Source organism: Spermophilus citellus, assembly GCF_964194105.1.
Source record: "Spermophilus citellus genome assembly, chromosome: 10".
NCBI lineage: Eukaryota > Metazoa > Chordata > Mammalia > Rodentia > Sciuridae > Spermophilus > Spermophilus citellus.
In genome coordinates, this window is record NC_138197.1 from 27,898,568 (window position 1) to 27,924,845 (window position 26,278).

Genomic DNA, 26,278 nt, shown 5'->3' on the forward strand with positions numbered 1-26,278 from the left:
TTTGGTATGGGTGCCACTTCCAGCACTTTCTGCCAAGTTACTTAATTTTTTTTTGGGGGGGGGTGCTGGGGATTGACCCCAGGGCCTTGTACATCTGAGGCAAGCACTCGACCAACTGAGCTATATTCCCAAGTTACTTAATCTTGCTGAATGTGTTTTCCCATCTGAAGAAATTGGAATAGTAATTCAATTATACATGACTGTGCTAATTTCGTGAAATAGTATATGTGAAATGTGCTTTGCAGCAGATGGTTTTCAAACTATTGACCACAAAACACTGTCAAAACAAAACAATTTTTTTACATTATATAAGCTTGTGTGTGTTTCTGTGTGTGTATAAATGTATACAACTAAAAGGTTTCACAAAAAAAAAGCTATTCAAGAGTCACTTGGTCTTTTTAATTTTTTTAAATGCTGGTTGCATTTCACTACATTGTTTTCACAACTCTTAATGGCTAATAAAAAACACTATTGGAAATCATTCCATTGTCCTTTATTACAACTGTTAATATGATTCTCAGGGATGGTCCAATGACTAGGAACTTCATTGCCAGAGCAATAAAGTAAGAGGTCAAGGTTATTAGGTCAAGCCCTAGAGAGTCCCGTTGTCAAGGGAACAGGTTCGCCACGTCACGGTCCGCGTACCCAGGCGTTCTAGCCCTCTGGAGACAAGCAGTGGCCAGTTGCTTTGTCACTCATCAGTCCTTGGGTCAGCCCGCCTCCAGGCTCGGAAGACCCGCCTCCTCTCTAAAGTTAAGCGAGGAATACAGGGATTGGAAATGTAGACGGTGACGTAACTTTCCGCTTTAGGTGGCCTTCCGCTCGCTCGGCAGACGGAGGGGGTTCGGGGTTCTTTTGGCGGGCTCCCGGTCCCTCCGCCCTCAGAGGCTCCATGAGGTCAGTTAGCTACGTGCAGCGCGTAGCGCTGGAGTTTAGCGGGAGCCTCTTCCCACACGCAATCTGCCTCGGAGACGTCGATAACGATGCGGTGAGTGCATGCGCACTATAAGGGACGCCGGCAGCCTGCATCCGCGCGGGGCGGGGCTAGGGAGGAAGCCGCCGCCGGAGGCGCGCCTGGTGAGCCATGAGCATGCGCGCTGGCGCCACCATGGCGCCCTGCTCAGGAAAACTTTATTGATGTCTTCCGTTCCAGACGTCACTGCCGGGGTAGTTAGGCAGATACCCTGGGAGCTATTTTTCTTCTGCCTAATTCAGTAATTTGTTCACAGTAGAGCCTGATAAACTCCGGTGATACCTGGACTAGTTTACGAGTTAGCCTCCCCTAATGGCATCACCTTTCAGATTACTACCTTAAACTGAAAATGATCCCGCGCTGCATATAACTCCAATCCTCCAGACTTCCCTAACGCCTCCCACCCTGGCAGAATTGGTCCTTCCCGCGTTGTCTCACATGGCTGTAAACGCACCTTTGCTCTTGCACTCTGTTCTGGAATAGAACAGGATTTCTCTGCCGCCTGTTGTCGGGCAACTTGTTGCCCCATCTTGACACTGTCGGGTTTCTATAGTGCCTACCCAAAGTAGAGACAGATGACTGGCATCTTTAAAGTGTTAAATCTTTGTTGAATTGCAGAAGCAATCTCCATCTATTTTTCTTTTTCTCAGCAGTCATTACTATTTTCGTTGTTTAAATAAGTCAGTACAGATAAAGCACGTAGAACAACTCCTGGCACATTACTAACACTCATTAATTGTTCTGTTTTATTGCAGTCTGCCCTTCCTATCTAAGTGTTCTGCATTAGAGATTCCACCAATCAGGGATAGAAAATATCTGGAGAAAAAAAAATTGGGTCTGAACAGAAATTATACAGACTTTTTTTCTTGTTATTGTTTCCTAAACAATACTGTATAACAACTATAATCGTGCATCACTTAATGAAGGGGATACTTCTGAGGAGTAGTACATTGTTAGATGATTTCATTGTACTAACATCACAGAGTGTGCTTACACAAACCTAAATAGTATGGTCAACTATAGGCTACATAGTATATACCTTCATATATGTGGTCCACCATTGGTTGAAATGAATGTAGCGCATGACTATTTGCATAACACTTTAGAAATGATTTTAAGTATATGGGAGGCCGGCCCGAACTTCAAGCATCCTTGGATTTTGGTATTCACAAAGTGGGAAGAGCTGGAACTAATCCCTCATAAATAGGAGGGACAGCTGCAAATTATATTACCTTTTTTTTTCCCTCACCTAGCTCCATTACTGTAAGTTCCATAAGGATTGAATTTATTTATTTATTTATTTTTAAAGAAAGGGGCTTGCTGTTTTGCCCACACTGGCACCAAACTCCTGGTTCATGCCATCTTTCTGCAGTACCCTGAGAACTGGAACAACAGGTCCTTGCCCAGCCAGAATTTTTACTTTTGATATATATGTACTAGGGATTGAACCTAGGTGCACTTTACCACTGAGCTACATCCCCAGACCTTTTTTAAAATTATTATTACTATTTTCATTTGAAGACAGGGTCTCACTAAGTTCTTAAGTCCTACATTGCTAAGGCTGTCATCGAATTTGCAATCATCCCACCTTAGCCTCCAGAGTCACTGGGATTATATAAATTCCAAGCCCAGCCAGGAATTTTTTTTAGGTCTGTTTTTTCACTGCTTGATTCACAGCATCTTAGATCCTGGCACATAATAGTCATCCAACAAGTGCTTTTTGATTAAATTAATATTGTTATTTTCAGAAAGCAAATTGAAGCCAGGCATGTAGGCATACGCCTGTAATCCCAGAGACTGGAGTCTGAAGTATTACAAGTTGCAGGCCAGTCTCAGCAACTTGAACAAGGCCCTATGCAAATCAATGATACCTGTCTCAAAAGAAAAAAGAAATGGGGATGTGGCTCAGTAGTAAAATGCCTCTGGGTTTGATCCCCAGTACCAAAAAAAAAAAAAAGAAAAAAAAAGAAAGCAAATTGAAAAAGACATTGTAGGCTAGAATGTAGCTCAGTAGTAGAGCACTTATCTAGTATTTACCAAGCCTTAGTTCAGTCCTCAGCACCACAAAAGAAAAAAAAAAAAAGAAGAAGAAGAAGAAAGAAAAGCAATTGTGTTTATGTGTCTCAAAGCAAATTGAAGAGCTTTGCCTGCTATTTATAAATATAATTTAAAGAAGGGCAACTAAATAAGACAGTTGGCAAGTGGTCAGGTATAACACTTGATCCACAGAGTGGAGATAGAAATTTTGTTAGGGGGAATACTTAGGGTTGTAACTCAGTAGTAGAGTACATGTGTGAGGCCCTGGGTTCAATTCCTGGCACCACTGAGAAAAAAGAATTTTTGCTAGTGGTTTTAAGCTAATATTTGGAGATTTAGGAACGGGGGGGGGGGGGGGACGACTGATTTCAGCCTACTAAACCCATAGCTTAAAGCTCTTTGAAACCTATTTATTGCTAAGTCTAAGAAGCCAAGAATAAAATACATGGGCTCTAGGATTGCCCATTGAAGCCTGTCTACACCAGGGACAGCAACCTTTTAGAAAGCTGAAGCAGATCCGCACAGAAAGATCTCACTTCCTTCCTCCTTTAACATTGCTAACCAATCCAATGGTGAGTGACCACTGGAGGCCAGAGCCAAGCTCATCCACAGAGATCTGGTGGGAAGCATTCTAGCTGCTGGAAATGTCTTCTCCCCCAGGTTGTTGCCTCATTCACTCTCTGCCTGGCTGACTCACATCTGCTTGCTCACTGTACCTACAGCACTGTTTTATGATTTTCTTCCTGGGTCTGTACACCAACCTCCACTGGTACCCATCCCCCACCCCCCACCACCTTGCCTGGCAGAACTGGAAGCTCCTTCTCAGCAGGGAGTCTGACATTTATCTTTGTACCCCCAACTGGTTGTTCAGCTTTACCTGAAAACTACAGGACTGACCTGGCATTCTCTTTCATTTAACTTTTCTAGTGTGTAGGAAGCCCTGGATTCCATCCCCAGCTCTGCAACCAAAAAAAAAAAAAAAAAAAATGCATACATATATACACACACACACACAATCTTTGTTGTTTGTTCATAAAACATTTATTGAGGTTCTACTCGTGTATTGTGGCATTTGATGAATAAATGTATAAAAATTAATTCTATGAAAGATGCTAACAAATTCCCTATCCTTGGAGGAGTTCATCTAGAGGCTATAACTCCACCTGGTATTGGTATTCACTGTAAACCAATCACTGTTCTAAAGGCTTCCTCTGTTGGCTCGATTCTCACAATCTTATGAGGTAGATACTCTCATTATCCTTTTTACTATTTAATTATTTATTTTGCAGTGCTGGGGATTGAACCCAGGGCATTGCTCATGCTAGGCAAGTGCTCTAATACTAGCTACATCCTCAGCCCTATCCTGGTTTTATAAATGAAAAATGTAAGCAGAGAGAGCTGGATTTAAATCCAGCCAGTTGCACTCTGAACCCAAACACTGTGTTCCCTTTCTCCTGGGTGTCTGTAAAAGTCTTCTTGGCAGCCGTATTTGAAATGTTGGCTATAGAGTTTCATATAAATAAGATCTTTGTATTCTGTGATCTACTATTCTCACCAGAAATTCCCATAACTATTAAAAGATAAATCCAAGAGTCAAATCATTATTGATAAATCCCAATTTGCTTCTAACTTTTTCTTATGTTTATTATTGTTGGTGGTATTTTGTTGTTATTGTTTTTATTTTGTTTTGCTTTGCTTTTGGTACTGGGGATGGAACCCAGGGATTCTTTATCACTGAGCTACATTCTCAGTTCTTTTTTATTTTTTATTTTGAGATAGAGTCTCACTGACTTGCTGAGGCTGGCCTCAAACTTTTGATCCTCCTGCCTCAGTCTCCCAAGTTGCCAGGATTACAGGAGACCACCACCAGGCCCAGCTTTTTGTTGTTGTTTTGAGATAGTATGTCTCATTATGTTGTCCAGCTGGCTTTGAACTCCAGGACTCAAGCAGTCCTCCTGCCTCAGTCTCCCTAGTAGCTGGAACTACAGACGTGCATCACCACACCTGGCTTCCTTACTGTTGATCTCTTTGTTGCCTTACAGTTAACTCTCTTTTGAGAATCTAAGTTTATGATTAGATTCTGTTCTCTATTTGGGGAATAGGAGTAGGGTGTTAGCTATACCTCCAAGAGCAAATCATAAAGCTGATTGTAGAAATAGGGTTTAGAGCCATTTGGTTTTCATGGTTAATCCCTAAAAGGGCAGCTGCCCAGGTAGGTAGCAGTCATAGGGAAGAGCCTTCATGTTGGGGTGGCCCCATCCACCCACCCACCCAGAACCTAGCCACCACTTGAGGGCACCAGAGACTCAGAGCAGAGAGATTCTGCCCCTCAATCACCAAAATCCCTTCTGTATTCACACATGCTGCCAAGATCCAAAGGCCTAGAGGAGGGAGACCCCAGGAGCAGGCCTTATCTTTTTATTTAGCTCCTGATTGAAGACAAGGTTTGAAGAGAGTCTTCAAGAGTTCAATATCACTAGGCATGGTGGTGCATGCCTGTAATCCAGCTACTTGAGAGGCTGAGGCAAAAAGATCAAAACCCACCAGGGCAATTTAATGAGACCCTATTTCAAAATTAAAAAAAAAAATTAAAGGGTTGGAGGTATAGTTCACTTGAAGAGTATTCCTGGGCTCAATCCCCAATACACAGAAAGAAAAGTTTAAAAAAAATCAGTATCTTAGGCTGTTTTCAAAACCATTTTGTCCCATTTATAATGGACAAATTAGAAGAGCTGAAGTCAGGCATGTGGGGCAGAGAGCTGTTCAGATGTCAGTTTTTTCTGGGAAGGATCATAGATTCTATATAGCATCCAACACATAACCTACCTAAATGGAAATATTTAAATCCTGGGAAATTGATTTTGTCTGTTTGTTTTTGGTGCTGGGAATAGGACCCAGGGCCTCACATAAACTAGGCAGATGCTCTACAACTGAGCTATATCCTTACCAGTCTCAAAGGACTTTTTTTTTTTCTACAGTATTAGAATAAATTCAGGGAGGCTCTACCAGGAGCTACATCCTTAGCAACTTTTGTTTGTTTTTTTTTAGTACCAGGGATTGAACCCAGGGGCATTTAACCACTGAGCCACATCCCCAGCCCTTTTTATATTTTGAGACAGGGCCTCGCTAAGTTGCTAAGGCTGGCTTTGAACTCACGGTCCTCCTGCTTCAGCCTCCTGAGCCTCTGTGATTACAGGCGTGCAGCACCATGCCCAGCTTGTTTTTTAATTTTTGAGACAAGATCTCACTAAGTTGCCAAGACTGCCCTCAAACTTGCAATCCTCATGCCTCAGCCTCCTGAGATTATAGGCATGCATCATCAAAGGGTTTTTTTTTTAAATGTTTTCCAGATGTTGATAAACCCTTTATACACACACACACACACTTATTTATTTATTTATTTATGTTGCTGAAAGTCAAACCCAGTGCCTCACATATGCTGGGCAAACCCTGTACCACTGAGCTACAATCCCAGCCCCATTAAAGAATTTTTAATAAAGTTGGTGAATTTACAAATTGAAACCTTGTGATTTCTCAGGGATGGGCTGAGCTGAGAAAAACTTGCTGTGGTTTGACAGGATTTCATCCTAACAGTCTTTTCTCTCTATTTGAAGTTAAATGAACTGGTAGTGGGAGATACCAGCGGAAAGCTGTCTGTGTATAAGAATGATGACAGCCGGCCATGGCTCACCTGCACCTGTCAGGGAATGGTCAGTATTCACCTCCCTGGGTTTGGGGGAATAGAGATAGAATCCACTCTGTGCAGGGATTGGCAAGGGAGAGTTCCATTGCAGAGCTCCGCAGTGTGTCTTTACTCCCCAAAGGATCAGCCCAACCACTGCTTTAGGATTCGTTTAACTCAGGGAGAATGGTGCCAGGCACTACTCTCATCTGTCCCAACCCCCCCGCCCCCCAACAAGCTTGGGTTGTCTTTTATATTATGGAGTGTCCCTTGGTACTTTATGGAAGCTGCCTAAAGTTGTTCATATAAAGTCAAGTATCACTTAACAACAGGGATATGTTCTAGGAAATGCATCATCAAACTCTCATCATTGTCAAATATCATAGAATATGTAAACACAGACTAAGACAGCTGTGATGCCACTAGGTGATGTAATCTATGGGACCACCATCGTGTATGTGGTCAAAACATTGTTATGTGGTGCATGAGTGTGTAGTCAAATGGGGGTGGTGACTGGGTACATCTTCAGATATGCTAGTCTAGCTATATTATATGTAGGGTTCTATTTTGTTTTGTTTTAAACCTAAATTGTCTTACCTAGCTTAAATCTTAATTGTGCTGTATAGGTAAACTGAACCTATAGCCCAGTAACTCAGTCAATAAAGACTATCAGTGTAGATTCCATGGCACAAGTTTTCAGCAAATGATGGTAATTATAAAACCCATTCCTCCTTGCGTCACAGAGATTAGGGGAGAAATGGTCTCCCTTGTAACCTCCCTGAGCCTCCCTTTCTCTCTTGCAGTTGACTTGTGTTGGAGTTGGAGATGTGTGTAACAAAGGAAAGGTGAGGACTCTCAGGGATCTTATTCTTTGTTAGGACTCTAAGGCCTTCCCTCCATCCCTGTCTCTCAGTGGAAGTCAGCCTTGACCCCCGAGATCTAATATTTAGATTATTAGCTTGTGCCCAAACCTCTTTCCCCAGTCTAGTGCATCTCTCCTGTACCTCTGTGTCTCCCAGAACCTGGTAGTGGCAGTGAGTGCCGAAGGCTGGTTTCACTTGTTTGACCTGACACCTGCCAAGGTTCTGGATGCTTCTGGGCACCATGAGACATTCATGGGAGAGGAGCAGCGTCCAGTCTTCAAACAACACATTCCTGCCAATACCAAGGTCATGCTCATCAGCGACATCGGTGGGCATGGCTGCCTTTGCAGGCAGTGGGGGCGGGTAGGAATCAGTGGGTGCTAGAACAGATTCCAAGGGACTGGGGTGAGGGTGAGGGTGAAGTCCATATTCATTTATACATCTATTGTGTATTTAATGCAGAGTTATTGAGTTCCCAGTATAAGCCAAGCATTGTTTGAGACTCTAGAATAATAATAATGAATAAAACACACAAAATCACTGTCCTCTTGGACCTTATTAGGAAAAAAACAGGAAAGAAACAATATAAATTTTATAAGAAAATTAAATAGTAGGGCTGTGGATATAGCTGAGTGGTAGAACGCTTGCCCAGCATGGGCAAGGTCCTAGGTTTGATCCCCAGCACACACACACACACACACACACACACATACACACACACAAATCAGTAGTATATTAGTAGATAATAAATGCTATAGGAAAAAAAAAAAACAAAGATTTCAAGCATATTGAGGTGGAGGTAGCAGTTTTAAATGGAATTGTCAGGGATGTTCATGCTAAGAAGGTGACATTTGAATGAATTGGCACATTGGCTACATATATAAGAAGTAGGAGGAGAGAAGTGATAGGACCTGCAGGACATTTGCATGAGTAACTGCTATGAGTACAAGGAAAGGCAAGGAGACCAGCACAGAGAGCTGGGCATAAAGTTGCACTGAACCAAAGGGACCAGTGGTGGAGATGGTAGCAGAGTACAGGCTGTAAGAAGGTACTTTTAGGCCTCAAGCTGATCAATACAGATTTGGCTTCAGCCCCTCTTGTTTCCTGTGCCCACAGATGGAGATGGGTATTGTGAGCTGGTAGTGGGCTACACAGACCGTGTGGTGCGGGCCTTCCGCTGGGAAGAGATGGCTGAGGGCACTGAACACCTGACAGGCCAGCTGGTGTCCCTCAAGAAATGGATGCTGGAGGGTCAGGTGAGAGGCTGAGCTTGGAGAGCAAGAGGCCTGGAGCTGAGAGCAAGGGCTTCTGGGAGAATGTCATGGGACAGGACCAAGGAGGGAAGCAGGGACCATCACTTTGCTGAGAGAGATCCAAAGAGGGTCATTTTCAGTCAGGGTCAAAGCAGAAATTCCAATGAGTGGTAAAGAGAAAGGAATATTGGGCTAAGAAGTAGGAGTGTGAAGGGAGATGGTATGGACCGCAGCAGGAGCTGGACCTAGTGGGGCACACACAGCAGAAAACAGATGATCTGTGTGGAGGAGATGGCGCCTGCCTACTACCCTGGAATTCCTCCTCCTGCTTCTACCCTCTACCTGGAGGGCTGTTCCTAGGACCCCCACCCCAGATCTTCCCTCTTCTCAGCAGAGTATCCCTTTATTCTCTCCCCAACCTAGTTAAGCCCCTTTCCTGGCAGGTGGACAGTCTCTCGGTGACACCGGGGCCACTGGGTGTTCCTGAATTGATGGTATCTCAGCCAGGCTGTGCTTATGCAGTGCTTCTGTGCACCTGGAACAAGGATACTGGGTCCCCTGCTACCTCTGAGGGGGCCACGGAGGGCAGTAGGTAAGGAAGTATGGACTGTGAATGGTGTGGGGTACATGGAAGCAAGATGGGCTCCTGGAGGGCACGTGGCAGTGAGGTCTGCAGTTAACAGAGCTCTTTCATCTAGGTCCCAGCCCAAGCACCTTTCCCATTAAGGAAAATTACTTGGGATCCATGGAATCTTGGGCTTTAACCTTAGAGTTTCTGAAAGAGGTTCCAATTTTTTTTTTTTTTTTTTTTTGGTACTGGGGATTGAACTCAGGGGCACTCAGCTACTGAGCCACATCCCCAGCCCTATTTTGTATTTTATTTAGAGACAGAGTCTCACTGAGTTGCTTAGGGCCTCGCCATTGCTGAGACTGGCTTTGATCTTGAGATCCTCCTGTCTCAGCCTCCCGAGTCACTGGGATTATAGGCATGCACCACTATGCCCTACAAGGTTCCAAAATTTCTACCTGGCAGCCCAAGCTCTCTTCTATTTGCCACATGGGCCAGGCAGAGTCAGGGATAAGTTTCCAAGCTGATTCAAGTCCTGGAAACTTATAGGGATGGCAGCTTCAAAGGGCCCAGAGAACTCAGCTTACTTGACCTCCCTCTTGGCCCACCTCCCTCCTGCCCACAGGGAGACCCCAGCTGCCCGAGATGTAGTGCTGCACCAGACTTCTGGCCGCATCCACAACAAGAACGTCTCCACTCACCTGATTGGCAACATCAAGCAAGGTGAGGATGGGTGAAGGGGAAGAAGGGGAAGAGCTGAGGGATAGCTGGTCAGTTCTGAGGGAGAGGAGATCTTGGACCTGACCTCATTTCTAGTCCCATCCTTCCCTCTCTGTCACGGGCCACCCCTCATCCTGGAGACTGATCTTACTCTGTCCTTCACATTTTCTTATTGTGGCCCTTTTCCTCAACCACAGGCCACAGTTCTGAGAGTGGTGGCTCTGGCCTCTTTGCCCTGTGCACCCTGGATGGTGAGCAATGCTGGGCTGCATTGGGTAGGTGTTTGCCTGTGGGGTCTGCTCAGTGGCCTGACCCACCCACCCCAAGCCCATGTCTCCCCCTATAGGGACATTGAAGCTTATGGAGGAAGCAGACAAGCTGCTGTGGTCAGTCCAGGTGGATCACCAACTTTTCGCCCTAGAAAAGTTAGATGTCACAGTAAGTAGAAATGGTGGAGAATAGCATTTCTGCCTTCATGGAGAGATGGTTTTTAAATCAAGCCATTCTCCTATTCAAATCAAGTCTCTTAGACACATCAAGTTATCTGGAGTTAGTGTGTTTCCTGACACCACAGTATTTATAAATTCTCTCTACTAGGCAGCTGGAAAATTTTCTTATTTCCATACCTTTCAGTAGAAGCAATAAACCCCCCCAAAAAGAAGTTACTGTAAGAGTCTAGAAGTGAGCTGTTAGTCCCGATTACAGATGTGCATTTTGTAGTTTTTTTCTTTTCCATATGAGTCTATTTAATATGCTGTGCCTCTAAATTGGCAGATGGGGGCTAAACTTTACACTGCTATTGTGCATGCTTGATGGTTTTGAAGGCAGACCTGGGTTGGGGTCTTGCCTCACCCCTCTCCAGTTGAGTGACATTAGGCAAGTGACTATTTCTGAAAGCTGAAGTTTTCTCAGACTAAACTAGGGAATAATGTTTCCATCTCCATAGAGTTGCTGTGAGCATTTTTTAAAGTGGTTTATTTGACTTCGGGTACCAGGTACGTGGGAGTGCTTCCTCAACTCCCTGTTGGCCATCCAGAGCCAAGTTCATGGTCCTTTATATCTCATCCAGCTCCCATCATTAGATCTTTTTCTAAAACACCCCTTCACCACTCCTGCATCCTTGTCTTGGCCTTTTTCAGGGAAATGGGCATGAAGAGGTGGTTGCATGTGCCTGGGATGGACAGACATATATTATCGATTACAACCGCACCGTTGTTCGCTTCCAAGTGGATGAAAATATCCGCGCCTTCTGTGCAGGTGGGATTCTTCCCCATAACCCTTCTCTAAGTGCATTTGTATTAAATAAGCATATTACATAGGCTAGGTAAATGTCTGCCTCTCATTTCCACTCTCGACATAGTCCCTAATGAAAGTCTTTATAAACAATTCAGTCCTTTAGCTCTTTCATTAGCTGCTGATGTATGGGTACTAGGTTGCCATCTTGACAATTTTAGATTTTTAATTGTTTTAGTTGTAAATGGACACAATACCTTTATTTTATTTACTTATTTTTATGTGGTGCTGAGGATCAAACCTAGTGCCTCACACATGCTAGGCAAGTGCTCTACCACAACCTGAGCCACAACCTAGCCCCATCTTGACAATTTTAAGAGTAAGAAGATTCTCATCATCTATTTTTCTGGAATGTGAGAAGACATTAGACAGTTCTTTTCTATCTGAACTTGCCAGAACTCTGTGAAGAAAATTCTCCTAGAGCAGAGCATTCTCATTATTATCAAATCAGGGACCTGGGGGAGTAGCGCTAGCTCTTTGGGTGACTAGGGGATATGTCTGATGACTGAAATGGTAAAAAGCTAGAGTGTACCTCAGTGGTAGGATCCTTACCCAGAATGTACAAGGCCCTTGGTTCCCTCTGTAGCACTACAAAACTAAAATATTATTTTAAAATGATAAAAACTGAACCATTCTCTGGAATACAAGTCCAGTGACTTGAAAGGTTGACATATATACCTTGAAAAAAAGGATTGACACCTAAGAGAAACTTTTCTTTCTGATCACATTTTACTAACCTATCTGTTAAACTAGCAAGGATGACCCTCATTACTCTAGAAACATCATTAAGATGGAAAAATCAATAAATACCACCTTTTTAGGTGCTGTTCTGCCTGGTTTTTTTACTATAATTTTTCTATACTTGGATAGGGCAAATATCTTCTTTGTTTTCCCATTTTACTGAGTTCCCAATAGAGAAAAAATAGAAAGAGGGCCTTTGTTGCTTGACATCTGTGGGAGAGCCAAAACTGCTGATTCTGATGTTGAATCTTGCTCTTGCCTTCCTACGGGGACTCCAACTTGACCTTTGTCTCATTGCCCACCTTCCAGGCCTGTACGCCTGCAAAGAGGGCCGTAATAGCCCCTGCCTCGTGTATGTCACTTTTAACCAGAAGATCTATGTTTACTGGGAGGTACAGCTGGAACGGATGGAGTCCACCAATCTGCTGAAACTGTTAGAAGCTGAGCCTGAGTACCACAGCCTCCTGCAGGAGCTGGGGATGGGTGAGTCCCAGGAGAGACAGGGGCCAGGTACCCAGAAAACCCACAGTCTCTTACCAGCCCCTTTTTGGCCCTCAGATCCTGATGACCTCCCTGCAGCCCGAGCCCTGCTTCACCAAACTCTCTACCATCCGGACCAGCCACTACCATGTGCTCCCTCAAGCCTCCAGGATCCCACCTAGCTGGGCTGGCCTCCTGTCTGGTGAAGAATCTTTCTGAACCCCCACTCCCACCCCCAAATGTATCTGTAATGTTGGCAGGATAGGGAATGTATTATTACAGAGAAGCAGGATTTGAGTCTTGACATGGAAGGATGGCAGCTACCCTAGGGTGACCGTGAACTAGAGACCTCAGTCTTTTTGGTGAAAGAAGAGACAAGGTGACCCTCTGCCCATTTCCTTATAGACCACATCCACCACATCAGCCAAGTGGATCATGAAATCTTGGCCTTATTCAAAATCATTCAGGACACCCCTGCCTCATCCCTGAGCTCCCTACCCTCACTATGCAGAAAACAGATATATCTATGAAGACAGAGTACAGATCTTTTGCATGGTCCCAGCACCCATAAGGAAACCAGACTTTAGATTCAGGGAAGCAGTGGATGTAGGGAATCCACCACCCAATCCTAAGTACCGTATTTCATGGCACAGCTCCATGTCATTGACATTAGTAATTAGTACAGGAATGGCCAATTCTTTGTTTTGTTTAGAGGGGTCTTTCAGGACATTTTACAGTGTAATCTTATTTGTAGTCCTAGCAACCCTGAGATGATTTTTCTCCATTTACTGAAGTAGTTGAGCCCGTATTTTCTTACTTTGCTGTTTTCCTTTTTCTTTGGTGCTGCTGGGGACTGAGCCCAGAGCCTCATACATGCTAGGCAAATGTTCTACCACTGAGTGATACCTCCTGCCCTGCCATAGTCTTAAGTATTGCACAGCTTGATAGGCCTTGCTCCCATCTCCCCCATCCACTTGTTTCCCCCCACTTTATTGTCTATGTCATGGTGCTATATTTACAGTCTGATGCAGGTTTCTGATTAGAATTATATATTGGGTAATTTATATTCTTTCTGCCCTTGTTTCTCTTCTCTAAGTCTGTGTTTTTCAAGTTGTATATTGTAATCATTGGGTGGGTTGTGGCCAGCATATTTGAAATAAATGAACTACAATAGAATAAAGTAAAATAGAGAATCCACTGCTCACAGTATAGATATGTATTGTTTTGTCACAATTGTGTGTGTGCATTTGTACTGAGTGTATTTTACAAGCCATTGCTCTCCATTGTACTAACCCAATGGGTCAACCTGGGGAAGGGCCCCCCATTCACTTTTCCTTCCCATAAGCCAATAGGGACCGAGTTGCCATTCATCTTTCAGTAGATAGGAGGAGGACCAGAGAACAACACAGCATAGAGAAACAAGTGTTTATTCAAATGGAGAAGTAGCTAAGTCACGGCTTGCCTTGGGCCTGGGTCTGCAATTACAGAAGCAGCAGGAAAGACAGGGAAAGAGGTAGAGGTCATAGAGCAAGACAGTGAAGGAGAGGCAGTCTTTTAGGAGTTTTAAGACCAGGCACTATGACAAATATGCTAATCAAGCCTTCCCTTCTTTTGAAACATCCCCAGACATTTGCAACCCATAAAATATAACTAATCAAAGTACTCAACCTTATGGGCTGGACATTCCTATACTAACTCCCCTTCCTTATATTGAATTATTCCATTTTCTGTCTTTCCACACTCATCTGAACAGAATCAGAAGGGTAGGTGCTCAAAGAGCAAGTGCCAGAAGGGCCAGGGACCCAGGCTGGAAAAGCATGGCAGTCTAGCTGTGGGAGATAATGAGTCCCAGAAGTGAAGTAAGAGATGCAGGGTTAGGGGCAGTTGGGGTGGGGTTGGGGGCCAGTGAGGACAGGAGTTGACTGCAGCCTTTGAGTTCCATGGTCTGGGTTAATTCCTCATTCTTCTTAGCTCCCTTTCTGCAACACTAACTTGGTTTCGTTCTTTTTAGGATGGGGATGAGAGAGAACAGGGAAGCCCAGAATCATAGGCCCTTTAATGGAAACTTCCTGAAACAGAGGGCAGCTACTGAAAAGCAGAGAGGAAGGCAGCCAACTGAGAGAAATGGGACAGCGGGGGTCAGGATGGTAAGAAGAAGGACAGATACAGTAGTCCTCAGCTACCCAGCTCAGATAATGCCCCCACATCATACATGGCTCTTCGTCTAAGGCAAGGTATTTCCCTCTGGGACCAACTGGGACAGCGGTCACTGGCCAGGCTCTTGGTACAGAGGCAGGAAGGGCAGCTCTGAGAAGGGGGCTTTCAGTCGCAGCACTCCACGTTCCAGGTCAATGCAGCACTGTGGGGTATGGAGTCCGTGATACGAGGTCACCTGTCTGCCAACCCAATCTTGTGTTCCCCCTTCCACTTCCCACAGCTTCCACCTGCTTTCTGCTGCTCCTTCTGCTTCCCATTTATCTGGACCCCAGTTCTCTTGACTTTTCCCTCAGAGCCTGACCTTCACTTCCACTCTGTGCTTTCTGCCTCTTTCTTTCTTTCTTTCTTTTTTTTTTTAAAGAGAGAGTGAGAGAGGAGAGAGAGAGAGAGAGAGAGAATTTTTAATATTTATTTTTTAGTTCTCGGCGGACACAACATCTTTGTTGGTATGTGGTGCTGAGGATCGAACCCGGGCTGCACGCATGCCAAGCGAGCGCGCTACCGCTTGAGCCACATCCCCAGCCCCACTCTGCCTCTTTCTATACTTTGGATCAGGCCCCAAGTATGGTCACCTTACCTTGAGGGAGAGCAGAGTCTGCAGGCCCAGGCAGAATTCAGGACTGTCAACATCTGCAGAAACCATTGAAAAATGAGAGGCTGCATCATGGTCACTGCTGCACCCTCTCGGCACTCCCTCCTTCCCTGCCCACCCCAATAGCAGGTCTGAGAATACTGGCACAAAGCTCAGGACAGTCAGAGCATCCTTGGGGACTGGCAGTGGCTGAAACTGCCTTTGCCATGCCCAGAAAAGAAAGGTAGGAGAGGTGACAAAAGGCTGTTGGCAAAGGGAGAACTTACCCACCACCTGGGCTGAGCATGCCACCTTCTCCTGCCCTAGCTGGAGCTCCAGCTGCTCCACCTGGGTTGGCCCAGGTGCCAGGTCCCCACCTGGGGCTTTTAGAACCCTCTTCCCTAACCTGTGGTTAGGAAACAAGTGTTATGGTCACCATGGACTCCACACTCTTACTCCCAACCCCATTAATCAGCTATTACTGATTTATTCTCTTTCAATCCCTGATACCACATGGAGTCTAAATCCTTGTATTCCCTGCCTGAGCCTCCAACCCACTTTTTGGGGTGTTAGGAATATGACTCAGTAGTAGAATACTTGCCTAGCATGTTTGAGATCCTGGGTTCAATTCCCAGCACCACAAAAAAAGAAAAAGAAAAAAGTATTTAAATAAATATGTACTTGCTGGACTTGGGGTGCAGCTTAGTGGTAGAGTGCTTTCTTAGCATGTGTAAGATTTCTAGGTTCAATCCCCAGCACTGCCAAAAACTTAATAACAGCTTTATTGAGATAGTATTCATGTATCATAAAATTCATTCTTTGCATGTGTGCACACACATGCTGAGGGTTGAACCAAGGGCCTCACACATGCTAGGCAAGTGCTCTACCTCTGAGCTAAATCCCATTCCTTTTTATTTTATTTTATTTTAAAGTTGAGACAGAATCTCCCTAAGTTGCCCAGGCTGACCTTCACCTTGCAATCCTCCTGCCTCAGCCTCCTGAGTAGCTGGAGTTACAGGCATATACCTCTTTGCACCTAACTAAAATTCACTCTTTTAAAGTATGTAGTTTGGGGTTTTGTTTTTTGTAGTGCTGGGATCAAATCTCACTGTCTGCTAGTCAAGGCTCTTCCATTGAGCCATGAGCCAGCCGCAGTTCAGTGGTTTTTAGTATATTCAGAGTTGTGCAACTATCACTAGCTTATTTGAGGATATTTTCATCACTCCAAAAAGAAACCCCATCCCCATTCATTCATGTGGACCACACTCTTACCCTAGGCGGCTGAGACATCCAGTGGAGATCTGATTGTGTTGGGTTCCTGTGTTCACAGCCACTCTAAGCAGCTGGTCCTGGCACTAAAAAAGAAGAATTTGGGTGGATCAGTGAGTTTCTCGGGAAGAAGGATTGGAGTTGGGTTGCTGGGTGCAGTGGTACATGCCTGTAATCCCAGCAGCTCAGGAGGCTGAGGCAGGAGGATCGTTGAGTTCAAAGCCAGTCTCAGCAATTTATCAAGGCTCTAAACAATTCAGTGAGACCATGTCTCTAAATAAAATATAAAAAGGGGCTGGGGATGTTGCTCAGTGGTTAAGCATCCCTAGGTTCAATCCCTGGACTTAAAAAAATAATGATTGAGGTTAAGGCTTCAGCTTTCCCAGCACTTTAATGGTTCTCTTAAAAATGAACATAGGGAATGAACTGAGTCTTCAAAAGGAAATTTTAGGGGAGTTATAATTGAAGCAAAACTGACTCTCAGGTAAAGAAATCAGAAAAGAAGCAGAGCCACACGGTGAGTCCATAAGTTGGGAATGATTTGGCCAGAAATGGTGATGTTTGCTTAGAGAAATTCTCGTGAGGTTGAGGCCTCCTGGTTAGGAATAGAGGAGGGATGAGACTGGAATCCCTTATCAGGACACTTAGATGTGAGTAACCAAGAGGTTCACCACTGCAAATAAGGGAAGACAAGTTTGCTTTCTTTGGGATATTTACAGACATTTGGCTATACACTTTGATACACACACACACACATAGTTTTCTCATTCAAAATATTTATTAAGCATCTACAATGCAGAAGATATGCTGCTGGAAAGTACATCAGTGAATACTATTCTTCAGGAATGTAAAGGAAGTAAAATATAACTCTGGTACAAAGGTGTTTTTGGTTTGAGGGGTTTTTTGTTTTGTTTTGTTTTTGAAACACTGGGGATGGAACTCAGGACCTTGTGCATTACCATTGAGCTACACCCACAGCCTCGTAGAAAGTTCTAACGTCTGTGAGAAGATTGAGTCAAGTGCCTTTTAGAGGTTGAGAGGGAGGAAAGCTATTTCCTACTTGGGGCATCAATAAATCTCTCAAGTAGGAGATAACATCTGAGCTGGGCCTTAAAGGACTGCAGAACTTGGACAGAGTGATTGGAGAACAGGAAGAGAGCTCTCTGGGCAGAAGAACATTTATTGGGAACAATTCAATAGTGGGTGTTTCAGTGGCTCTAGAGATGCCAGGGTCTTCACCTTGGAACATAGGCGCTTTTCCTGGGAGACTGCATTTCCCATACATGCATGCACCCTTCAGATATGTAGAGCAGTTGAAGAGGACTTAAGTATTCACATGTAAATATTACAATTTCAGGAGAGAAATGATATCGGGGTGATAACAGATGGAACTGCGGGAGAAAAAGATGGGTTGAAACAGAGAAAAAAGAAGAAGGAGAACTTGTTTTAGGTCCAGGAGAGGGGAGAAGTGCCCTTTTACCCTCCCTGTCTCTTTCCCTGCTGCTCAGGGAGGTTTGTTAATATCAGTGCCCTAGAAGGCCTCTCACCTTGCAGTTGACCAGAAGAGCTGGAATCTCTGTCCCAGTGGTCTTCCTCTTGCTGTCCTGGCCACGAACCAGGGCCTGCACTAAGGGAGACTCCCCCTGAAGCCGACTCTGATTCCCCTCCATCAGACGTCTTTGGATCACGCTGTGCGGCTGCTGGCTCCATGACAAAATGAGACAGGCAGACAGGTGTAAGCCCAAGTATCTAGGCCACTCAGTTCCCCTATTTTACATACCCCTAGAGTGCTCACCCACACCAAACCCACATCTCAGACAATGACAGAGCAGGACTAGGGATACAACTGGGTGGTAGAACATTAGCCTAATGAGTGAGGCCCTGGGTTTAATCCTCAGTACCGCCAAAATAAAAAGAAAGAAAGAAAAGGAAAGGAGCCAACCAAAGATTCCATCAACCAGATGTTTATAGCAAAATGAACCCCAGGATCAGATCATGCCATTGTTTTCGGACCCCGTTAGGTTTTTCAGCAATGAGGAAATGGAAAGAGGAAAATGACCCATTCTAGGTTAGATTGACCTATTGGCTAAAGGGACATTCCAGGAATTACTGTTAGGCTTGGAGGAACTTGGGTCTTAAGTGTACCCTTTTGTGGGGGTGGGGGAGAGGACTAATTTTGTCTTTTTTTTTTTTTTCCTTTCTGTCCTCTTCCCAAAATGGGCTGCAGATCCCAGATGGTGTGATAGAAAGAAGCAATGAAGTCTTCAGAACTGGGATGCTAGTGTTCACCCTTGCTAGTATTTTCCCTCATCCACTAACACCTTCACCCTGTCCAGTCACTTCCTAGATTCTACCAGTTTGCCCTCCTGTCTGTAGGGTCTGGCACTGCTTTCTGTTACTACTTTCCTCAGCCTCCCCATGGCTCATCTAAGTCACTGGGCCTCAGTTCACAAGCACCTGCCTCTGGCACTGTGGCCTTCCCAATACACCAGCTCTAGGCTTCCAGACTGACTTATCAAAAACCCTGCCACCCAAAGTGTGGTCCCCAAAGCAGCAGCTTTAAAAAGAATATAGAAGCCTGCTTAAAATGCAGAAATCTCAAACCTAGTCAATCAAAGTCTGGCTTTTGGGGTTTTATCTTTTTGCAGTGCTGGGGATCAAACCCAGGACCTCACATATGCCAGGCAGATGCTCTACCACTGAACCACACTCCCAATCCCAGAACCTCACTTTAACAAAACCCAGGTGAGTTGTGTATCCATTCAAGGTGATGACCCAGATCACCTGGCTGCTGTCTGAATTTTCCACTTCACCTCCATACCTTCACTCCTGCTCACTCCTTCTCCCTGAAACCCTGTTTCCTCATTCTTCCCTAGGCCAAACTGGTGCCTGACTTAACATGCTGGATTCAGAAGAATGGTTCTTATTTTGCACCTGAGATTCCATGTGTACTCTGTAATTAGCACAGGATCGACCTCCTCCAGGGTACCCTCTCTGGACTCTTCCTGCTCCTCCCCCTGCTCGTATTTCCCTTGGTTATGTTTCTCATAGATGTTATTTCTAGATTTCACTCCCCCACTACCCTGGAGAGCCTTTGAGGTCAGGTCTGTTTCTCATGTTTGTATACCAGGGCTTTACTCGACATCCAGTAGGTACTCAGTAAGCGCTTGCTGAAGAATGACTGCTCTCCCAGGCTCCACAAGCTCCTCCACCTGCCCTCTCTCTTTGGGAGCCTGGGATTGTTTTTATACTCTTGGCCTCATGGGGCTCTAGAGGTTACCTCCCAGCAGCAAGCTGCCAGCTCTGGGAAAAGTGCACTGAGCTCTGAACCAGCTGAAAAAAAAGGTGGTGTGTGTGTGTGGGGGGGGTTCAGCAGTTCCCATCTTACACATTTCCCACGATGGCTCCAGGCTCCAGGCCTCTCCCACATTGTGCAGTTTGATCCCGAGCTATCCCAGGGAGAGAGACAGTGGGACCTCCCAACCAATTGCATCTTCACTCCCAAAGCCATAAGAGGTAATGCTAGAGGTCAACTCAGGAGGTACCAAGGCAAAGGGCAGAAATGAGAAGCCCGGAAGTTGGAATCACCACTCTAGAATAGCAATGTTAATAGGGCATCTTCTCCACCACACAGATGTAGGATGGTCCCCAACAGATGCCCCCAGGAGATAAGAACCTGCTTCCCTACTCCATCCCTCTTCTCAGATGTGCTCACTGTGTTTGCAAGGAGGACCAACCCTGGCTGTTCTCTGAACTCAAAGTTCAGTTAATCTGATCACTTTTCCTCAGTGGGGGCTGCTACAATGGAGCTAGGGCATTGCCTGACCTCTGGGCTGTGTCCCTGGAGGGGGGAAATTCAAGCTGGGAGAATAGGGAAAGGTAGGGCTAGGTCAGGAAAGGCAGTGAAGGCTGCATTTGCTCCCAGCTTCCCAAGAAGAGGTTGTTTACTTCAATAAAATATAATTCTGTATCTTCTGGACCCTCCCTCTCTCAGGCTTACTTTATCTCTCAGGCTAAGTGGAATAGTAGCCGGAGGAATAATAATCACATTTCTCTACTGCTATTAGTGAGGCACACTCTTAAGTGCTTAATATGTATTGGCACATATAACTCACAGCACCCTAGGAGATAGGTGCTCATAAATTTCTCATTTTTTTTTTCTAGTAATGGGGACTGAATCCAGGGGTGCTGTGTACTGGTGAACTGCATTCCCATCCCTTTTCATTTTCTTTTGAGATAGGGTCTTGATAAATTGCTCAGGTTGGCCTCGAACTTATGATCCTCCTACCTCAGCCTCTGGAGTCACTGGATTACCTGATGTTCTCATTTAACAGGTGAAGAAACTAAGGCACAGAGACATAAAATAACTTGTCCAAATTAGTAAGTGGCAAAGCCAGGATTTGATCACAAGCAAGGTGACTCTAAAGTCCATGCACTTAACCATCACTTCTCAGAGGATGACTGGATATGCAGTTGGCCCAGGATTCCCTCACCTCCTCATCATTAACTCCCCTGTTTCATTCCCTGTGGGGGCCAAAGTTACTAGAGGGGGAGAGAACCTGGTAGGGCCATTTCACCAGAAGTGAGAGAGAGGACACTCATGGGGACCAAGAAGCCATATGAAACCCTGATGCCCTAAAAGTATGGAGGCCCTTGATGTTATGATTCTGAAGGGGAAAGGTAAATGAATGTGCAGGTATGAAGAAGTCTGTTTTGGGGAGAACAGGGAAGTCACAGCCCTAAAAATGGTAAGTCCTCTAGGCTTCCTGGCCTTGAATGACTGCTCCACAGGATTCCTGGGTCCCCTAAGCCTCTACCCCTAAACAGCATAGCTCCCCATCACCCCCCCAAGATAAGCCTTGGGCTATTGGGTGGCAAGATAGGGGCAGCTGAGCAATGACAGTGGGCCCTGCAGGGCTGCCAAGTCACAGGAACAGCCCCAGCAGAGAGCCTGGGAACTGTCTGAGTGAAGCCCCTGGAGGTGGCCCGATCTTTTCTCCCCCTTCTCAGCAAGGGAGAGGGAACCTGAAGGTTGAGGATCAACACTTTCTGGTCCTCCCAACCACCCTCCTCAGAATGTGGGGAGGTGGAGAGAAAGGGACAGGGACTTCCTTGGCCATGGGGTGGGGAGAGGGCCGCCTCACCAAATCCTTGGAGGTGCCGAGCCTCTTGAGGCTGTCCAGGGGGAGCAGGTCAGCGGAGTCCTTGTGGAGGAATTGAGTGGCCTGTTTGAGCCGTCGTTGCTGGCCCAGGTGGGCTCGGTCCCGCAGCTCTGCTTCCTGTCCCTTCCTCCTGGTGTCTCCCTCATCTCTCCTGGCCTCCTGCTGGGAGCTCATGGCCCCCCTCTGAGTGAGCCAGGCAGGGGCTTCGGGAGGGGGCCTCCCTGTGTCCTCTCTGCTCCTGTGTCTCCCTGCAGCTTCCTGCCTATCTTTGTGCCTGGACTGCAGCTCCCCTTCTGACAGGAGGGTCTCAGCAGGAAGAAAAGAAGAAATAAATAAATAATGGGCAGGAGCAGCCACGTCAGACACCAATTTCCAGAGATTGCGGTAGAGGGAGTGTGAGGCTCCGGCTGGAAAAACCCAACCCCAGAGGAGAGGGAGGGCTGGCAGGGCCTGCAGCTGGCAGGTTCTGCAGAGTATCCAGTGTATTCTGGGGTCCTGGTGTGAGTGGGCGGTGAAGGGGGGTGTGACGATGCTGTAAACTGCCAGGGTGCGCGTGTCATTGTGTAGGGGCGGCAGCCTGTGAGCTCTGCGTGTGGGGGCAGGCAGGCATGTCTGTATGCACCCTAGACCTGGCTCTGCTCTGCATCCCTCCCAGGCTCCCGACCATCCGCTCCCAGCTACTGCTTCCTCCTGGAATTTTCTGCAGCCAGGGTTGGGGGAAGCATGAAAGTGCCCTTCTCCACTCCTTCCCCTGACCACCCGGGGCCTTACCTTGCTGGACTTCTCCCTTTCAGCGTAGCAGATGTCAGTCTTTAGCTAATTTACTCGGGAATTTGGATTTCACACTGATGTGGTCTCTGTCCTTCCCCCTAAATTGTAAGGAGAACAGGAACATTCTAGCATGCAAGCCTTTGAGATCTTTCTTCTTAGGGGCTGAAGAAATCCCTGTGATATGCTGGTGAAGAATGCCAAGGAATATTCTGAAGCTAGTCTGTATCCTTAACTGGGTTGTCTGTGTCTTTACCAATAACTCATCTTAATCTCTTCCTTTCATTATTTTTTTGACTTAACAGTTATAGAATTTTTAAAAAACATACTCAGACAAGAGGATTGCTTGAGCCCAGAAGTTCAGAGTCAGCCTAGCAAAATATTAAGATAAATTAAAAGTCATGGGCTGGGGTTTTGGCTCAGTGGTAGAGCACTCACCTAGCATGTTTGAGGTGCTGGATTCCATCTTCAGCACCATGTAAAAATAAAAAAATAAAATAAAGGTATTAAAAAAAGTGATGTACAAGGTCTTGGGTTCAAACCCCAGTACCAAAAAGAGAGAGAAATAAAGCAAAACAGAAAACCAATTATTAACAAGGAATAACTACTACATTGATTTCTAATAATGAGACACTGGGGATGAAATTTCCAGGAACACTACTCAGGAAAATTAAACCATTCTGAATAATTAGGAATAGAAGTGGAAGTTTTTCTTTCTGAAAGAAAAAAAAAAAACTTGGAAAATGTCTTTTTTCTCTCATCTTGTGGTTCACAAAAATCTTGAAGCAAATGAATCTAAATTTAGAAATTCTGAGAGGAAAAACTCAAAGTGTGAAATATAGCTCCTTCATGGTATTTGTTCTCCTTTGAATGAAGTTTTCCTTTTATTCACCAAAAAAATATCTGGGTTGAGGGTCTAGCTCAGTGGTAGAGCACTAACCTAGCCTGCATGAGGCCCTGGCTTCCATTCCCATCACTGCAGGTAGGGAGGGCTTTTCAGAAAATATTTATTATCTACTCTGTGCCAGAGCAAGGCACGGAGTAAGGTCTTGGCTGTCATGAAATTCACATTCTGATGAGGAAGCCAGAGAACAAGCAAGTCAATTGATAATGTCAGGTAGTAATACATGCTGAAGAAAAAGCAAGGTGAGAGCACAGAGAGCCGTGGAGGAGCAGTGATAGGAGTGGCTCTTTAGAGGAGACGACATTATGCAAAGACCATCATGGAGCCAGCATAGTGGTGGTGGTGGCCTGTAATCCCGGCTATTCAGAAGGCTGAGGCAAGAGGATCACATGTTCAAGGCCAGCATGGACAGTTTAGTAAGACCCTGTCTCAAAATTTAAAAAAATAATAATTTTTTTAAAAAAATGACTAGGGATGTAGGTCAGCAGTAAAGCACCCCTGTATTCGGTCCCCAGAAACACACACACACACACACACACACACACACACACACACACACAATGCTGGAGAAGTCTGCATAGTTACCTGGAGGCAGGACACTCCAGACAGAGAGAGAAGTGCAAGTTATACAGACCATAACTTGCAGGTGGGGAGAGTACTTAGTCCCCACACCCCCACTGAACACAGGGACAGATGGGCACCTCACCATCCTCTGTGTCTGGCCTGGCCCTCCTGTGACCAGTCACTTATACCAGCAAGAAGACTGACTAGCTAGGGTATAAAGCTTCCCTGGTGCTGTGAGACAGCACGGCTACCTGTCCATGCTTGTCTTCACTGTCTTCCACACCCTTTTTTTTTTTAAATATTTATTTTTTAGTTGTAGTTGGACACAATACCTTTATTTCACTTATTTATTTTTATGTGGTGCTGAGAATCGAACCCAGGTCACGCATGTGCAAGGCGATCTCTCTACTGCTGAGCCACAACCCCAGCCCTTCCATATACTCTTCCCGCTGGATCTGTCAGAACTGCAGGAGACCGGGGTCCCTCTGCAAAACAGTGAACATGGAGTGCTGTTGAGTGTGTTCCAAGCTCAGTGAGTGCTGTGAATCCAGGTGTTTTGAGGGACAATGAAGGCTGAAAAGGCACCAGCCTCATAGGCCCTCAGGCTTGAAGTTCTTCTGAGGAAAAGACTACAGTAAACAAAGACGAATGGGGGGAGAGAAACGGGGAGAGAAGGGAAAGCACATAGAAATGGTAGGAGACCTTCAATGATACATAAAATTATAAGAGGTTATGAGGGGCAAGGGGGAAGGAAAAAGAGGGAGAGAATTGAACAACAGCAGGGGAGGTAGAGAGGGAAGATGGGAGGGAAGGGGAGGGGAGGGGGGATAGTAGGGGATAGGAAAGGTAGCAGAATACAACAGTCACTAATATGGCATTATGTAAAAATGTGAATATGTAACAGATGTGATTCTGCAATCTGTATTTGGGGTGAAAATGGGAGTTCAAAACACAATTTGAGTCAAATGTATGAAAGATGATATATCATGAACTATGTAATGCTTTAAATAATCAATAAAAAAAAAAAGAAAAAAAAAAGAATAAATAATGATAAAATGATAAAAAAAAAAGAAAACTTTGGATAAAACCAGACTATAACTTTTATTTTCCATTGAGTGTCAAATAGTTATTACTGATTATACTTTGTGTGTGTGTGTGTGTGTATGTGTGTGTGTGTGTGTACGCATGCTCGGTGCTGGAGATGGAACCCAGGGCCTCATGAATACTAAGCGTGCACTGGGTCACTGCCCCTATTGATGATTCTAGACTAGTGCTGTCCCATACAGTCATTGAGCACTTGAAACTGAGATGTTATCTAAGTATCAAATACATACTGGATTTTTAAAGCAATACTAAAAATAATGTTAAACATTATTTTTAGGTAGATTACATTATTGTATATGGGTAATATTTTGTATCTATTGGGGTAAATAAAATAAATTGTAAAATTAATTTCACTTGTTTGCTTTTAATGCAGCAACCAAAAATTTTTACTTTTTTATTTTTTATTGCAATACTGGGGTTAGAACCCAGGGCCTTAAACATGTACTGCTGACCCTTACCTCCAGCCCCTGCAACTTAAAATTATTAATTTCAAAAAACTTTACATATATATATATTTCCATTATATTTTTATTGGACAAACACTGTCTTAAATAGATTTCACAAGTGCTTGCAAGACCCTGGGTTTAATTCCCAGCATCACAAAACCAAAACAAAAATATATGTTTAGCCAGGCAAATTGACCTGTGCCTGTAATCTCCTTACTCAGGAGACTGAGGATCACAAATTCAAGGCCAGCCTGGACAACTTAGTGAGGCTCTGTATCAAAATGAAAAATAAGAAGGGCCTGGGGGTATAGCTCAGTGGTAGAGCACCCCGAGTTCTATCTCCAGTAACACAAAAACAAAACAAAACAACATATGTCTATAGGTCTGGGAATGTAGCTGGTGGGAGAGTGCTTGCCTCGCCTAGCATGTGTGAGGCCCTGAGTTGGATCTCCAGCACTACAAAAAATAAAAAATGATGAATTTCACAGCTTGTTTCCTCTAACCTGTTATAATTTATTCCAGCATCTCTCAGCACTATCTAAGGTGAATCCTTGGAGCTATGTGGAAGTCCCTGCCCTGTTGTTCAAGCCCCAGAAGAAATGGAGATTAACTGATTAACTGCATCCCACCTTCTCTGTGTTATCCTTCCGTATTTTTTGTTTG

General features: G+C 44.9%; 3 protein-coding genes across 7 annotated transcripts in view; 1 reads left to right on the forward strand and 2 right to left on the reverse strand.

The window, feature by feature from the left end:
• The window catches only part of TSPAN11 (tetraspanin 11), a 750,083-nt gene that overhangs the window by 200,694 nt on the left and 523,111 nt on the right, over window positions 1-26,278 (reverse strand). The gene's annotated exons all lie outside the window — the stretch shown is intronic.
• ITFG2 (integrin alpha FG-GAP repeat containing 2) lies at window positions 396-14,886 on the forward strand. Of its 2 annotated transcripts, none has more exons than XM_081309805.1 (12): window positions 396-988; window positions 6,625-6,720; window positions 7,496-7,537; window positions 7,712-7,883; window positions 8,672-8,811; window positions 9,252-9,400; window positions 10,002-10,099; window positions 10,294-10,347; window positions 10,443-10,534; window positions 11,236-11,353; window positions 12,440-12,613; window positions 12,689-14,886. In XM_081309805.1, exons 1-12 carry the CDS (start codon window positions 893-895, stop codon window positions 12,790-12,792), a joined length of 1,335 nt encoding a protein of 444 aa, XP_081165931.1. In that variant the 5' UTR covers window positions 396-892; the 3' UTR covers window positions 12,793-14,886. The 2 variants fall into 2 exon arrangements, with proteins under 2 accessions (XP_081165931.1, XP_081165932.1); XM_081309806.1 differs by having other exon boundaries at window positions 954-988; window positions 7,681-7,883.
• Window positions 14,022-22,525, reverse strand: NRIP2 (nuclear receptor interacting protein 2). Of its 2 annotated transcripts, none has more exons than XM_081309808.1 (6): window positions 21,812-22,525; window positions 18,215-18,367; window positions 16,671-16,753; window positions 15,686-15,804; window positions 15,405-15,457; window positions 14,022-14,969 (listed from the first exon to the last, which is right to left on the reverse strand). In XM_081309808.1, exons 1-6 carry the CDS (start codon window positions 22,001-22,003, stop codon window positions 14,877-14,879), a joined length of 693 nt encoding a protein of 230 aa, XP_081165934.1. In that variant the 5' UTR covers window positions 22,004-22,525; the 3' UTR covers window positions 14,022-14,876. The 2 variants fall into 2 exon arrangements, with proteins under 2 accessions (XP_081165934.1, XP_081165935.1); XM_081309809.1 differs by having other exon boundaries at window positions 18,215-18,371; window positions 21,812-22,112.

What these genes read in the sequence shown, in the direction of transcription:
- ITFG2 (XM_081309805.1), top strand. Translation starts at nt 893, where the DNA reads ATGAGGTCAGTTAGCTACGTGCAGCGCGTAGCGCTGGAGTTTAGCGGG. An exon ending in GGGGCCACGGAGGGCAGTAG is followed by an intron (nt 9,401 to 10,001) that starts GTAAGGAAGTAT and finishes TCCTGCCCACAG; the next exon opens with GGAGACCCCAGCTGCCCGAG. An exon ending in GATTGGCAACATCAAGCAAG is followed by an intron (nt 10,100 to 10,293) that starts GTGAGGATGGGT and finishes CCTCAACCACAG; the next exon opens with GCCACAGTTCTGAGAGTGGT.
- NRIP2 (XM_081309808.1), bottom strand. Translation starts at nt 22,003, where the DNA reads ATGAGCTCCCAGCAGGAGGCCAGGAGAGATGAGGGAGACACCAGGAGG. An exon ending in TCGGCACCTCCAAGGATTTG is followed by an intron (nt 18,368 to 21,811) that starts GTGAGGCGGCCC and finishes TCATGGAGCCAG; the next exon opens with CAGCCGCACAGCGTGATCCA. An exon ending in ATGCTCAGCCCAGGTGGTGG is followed by an intron (nt 15,458 to 15,685) that starts GTAAGTTCTCCC and finishes TGGTTTCTGCAG; the next exon opens with ATGTTGACAGTCCTGAATTC.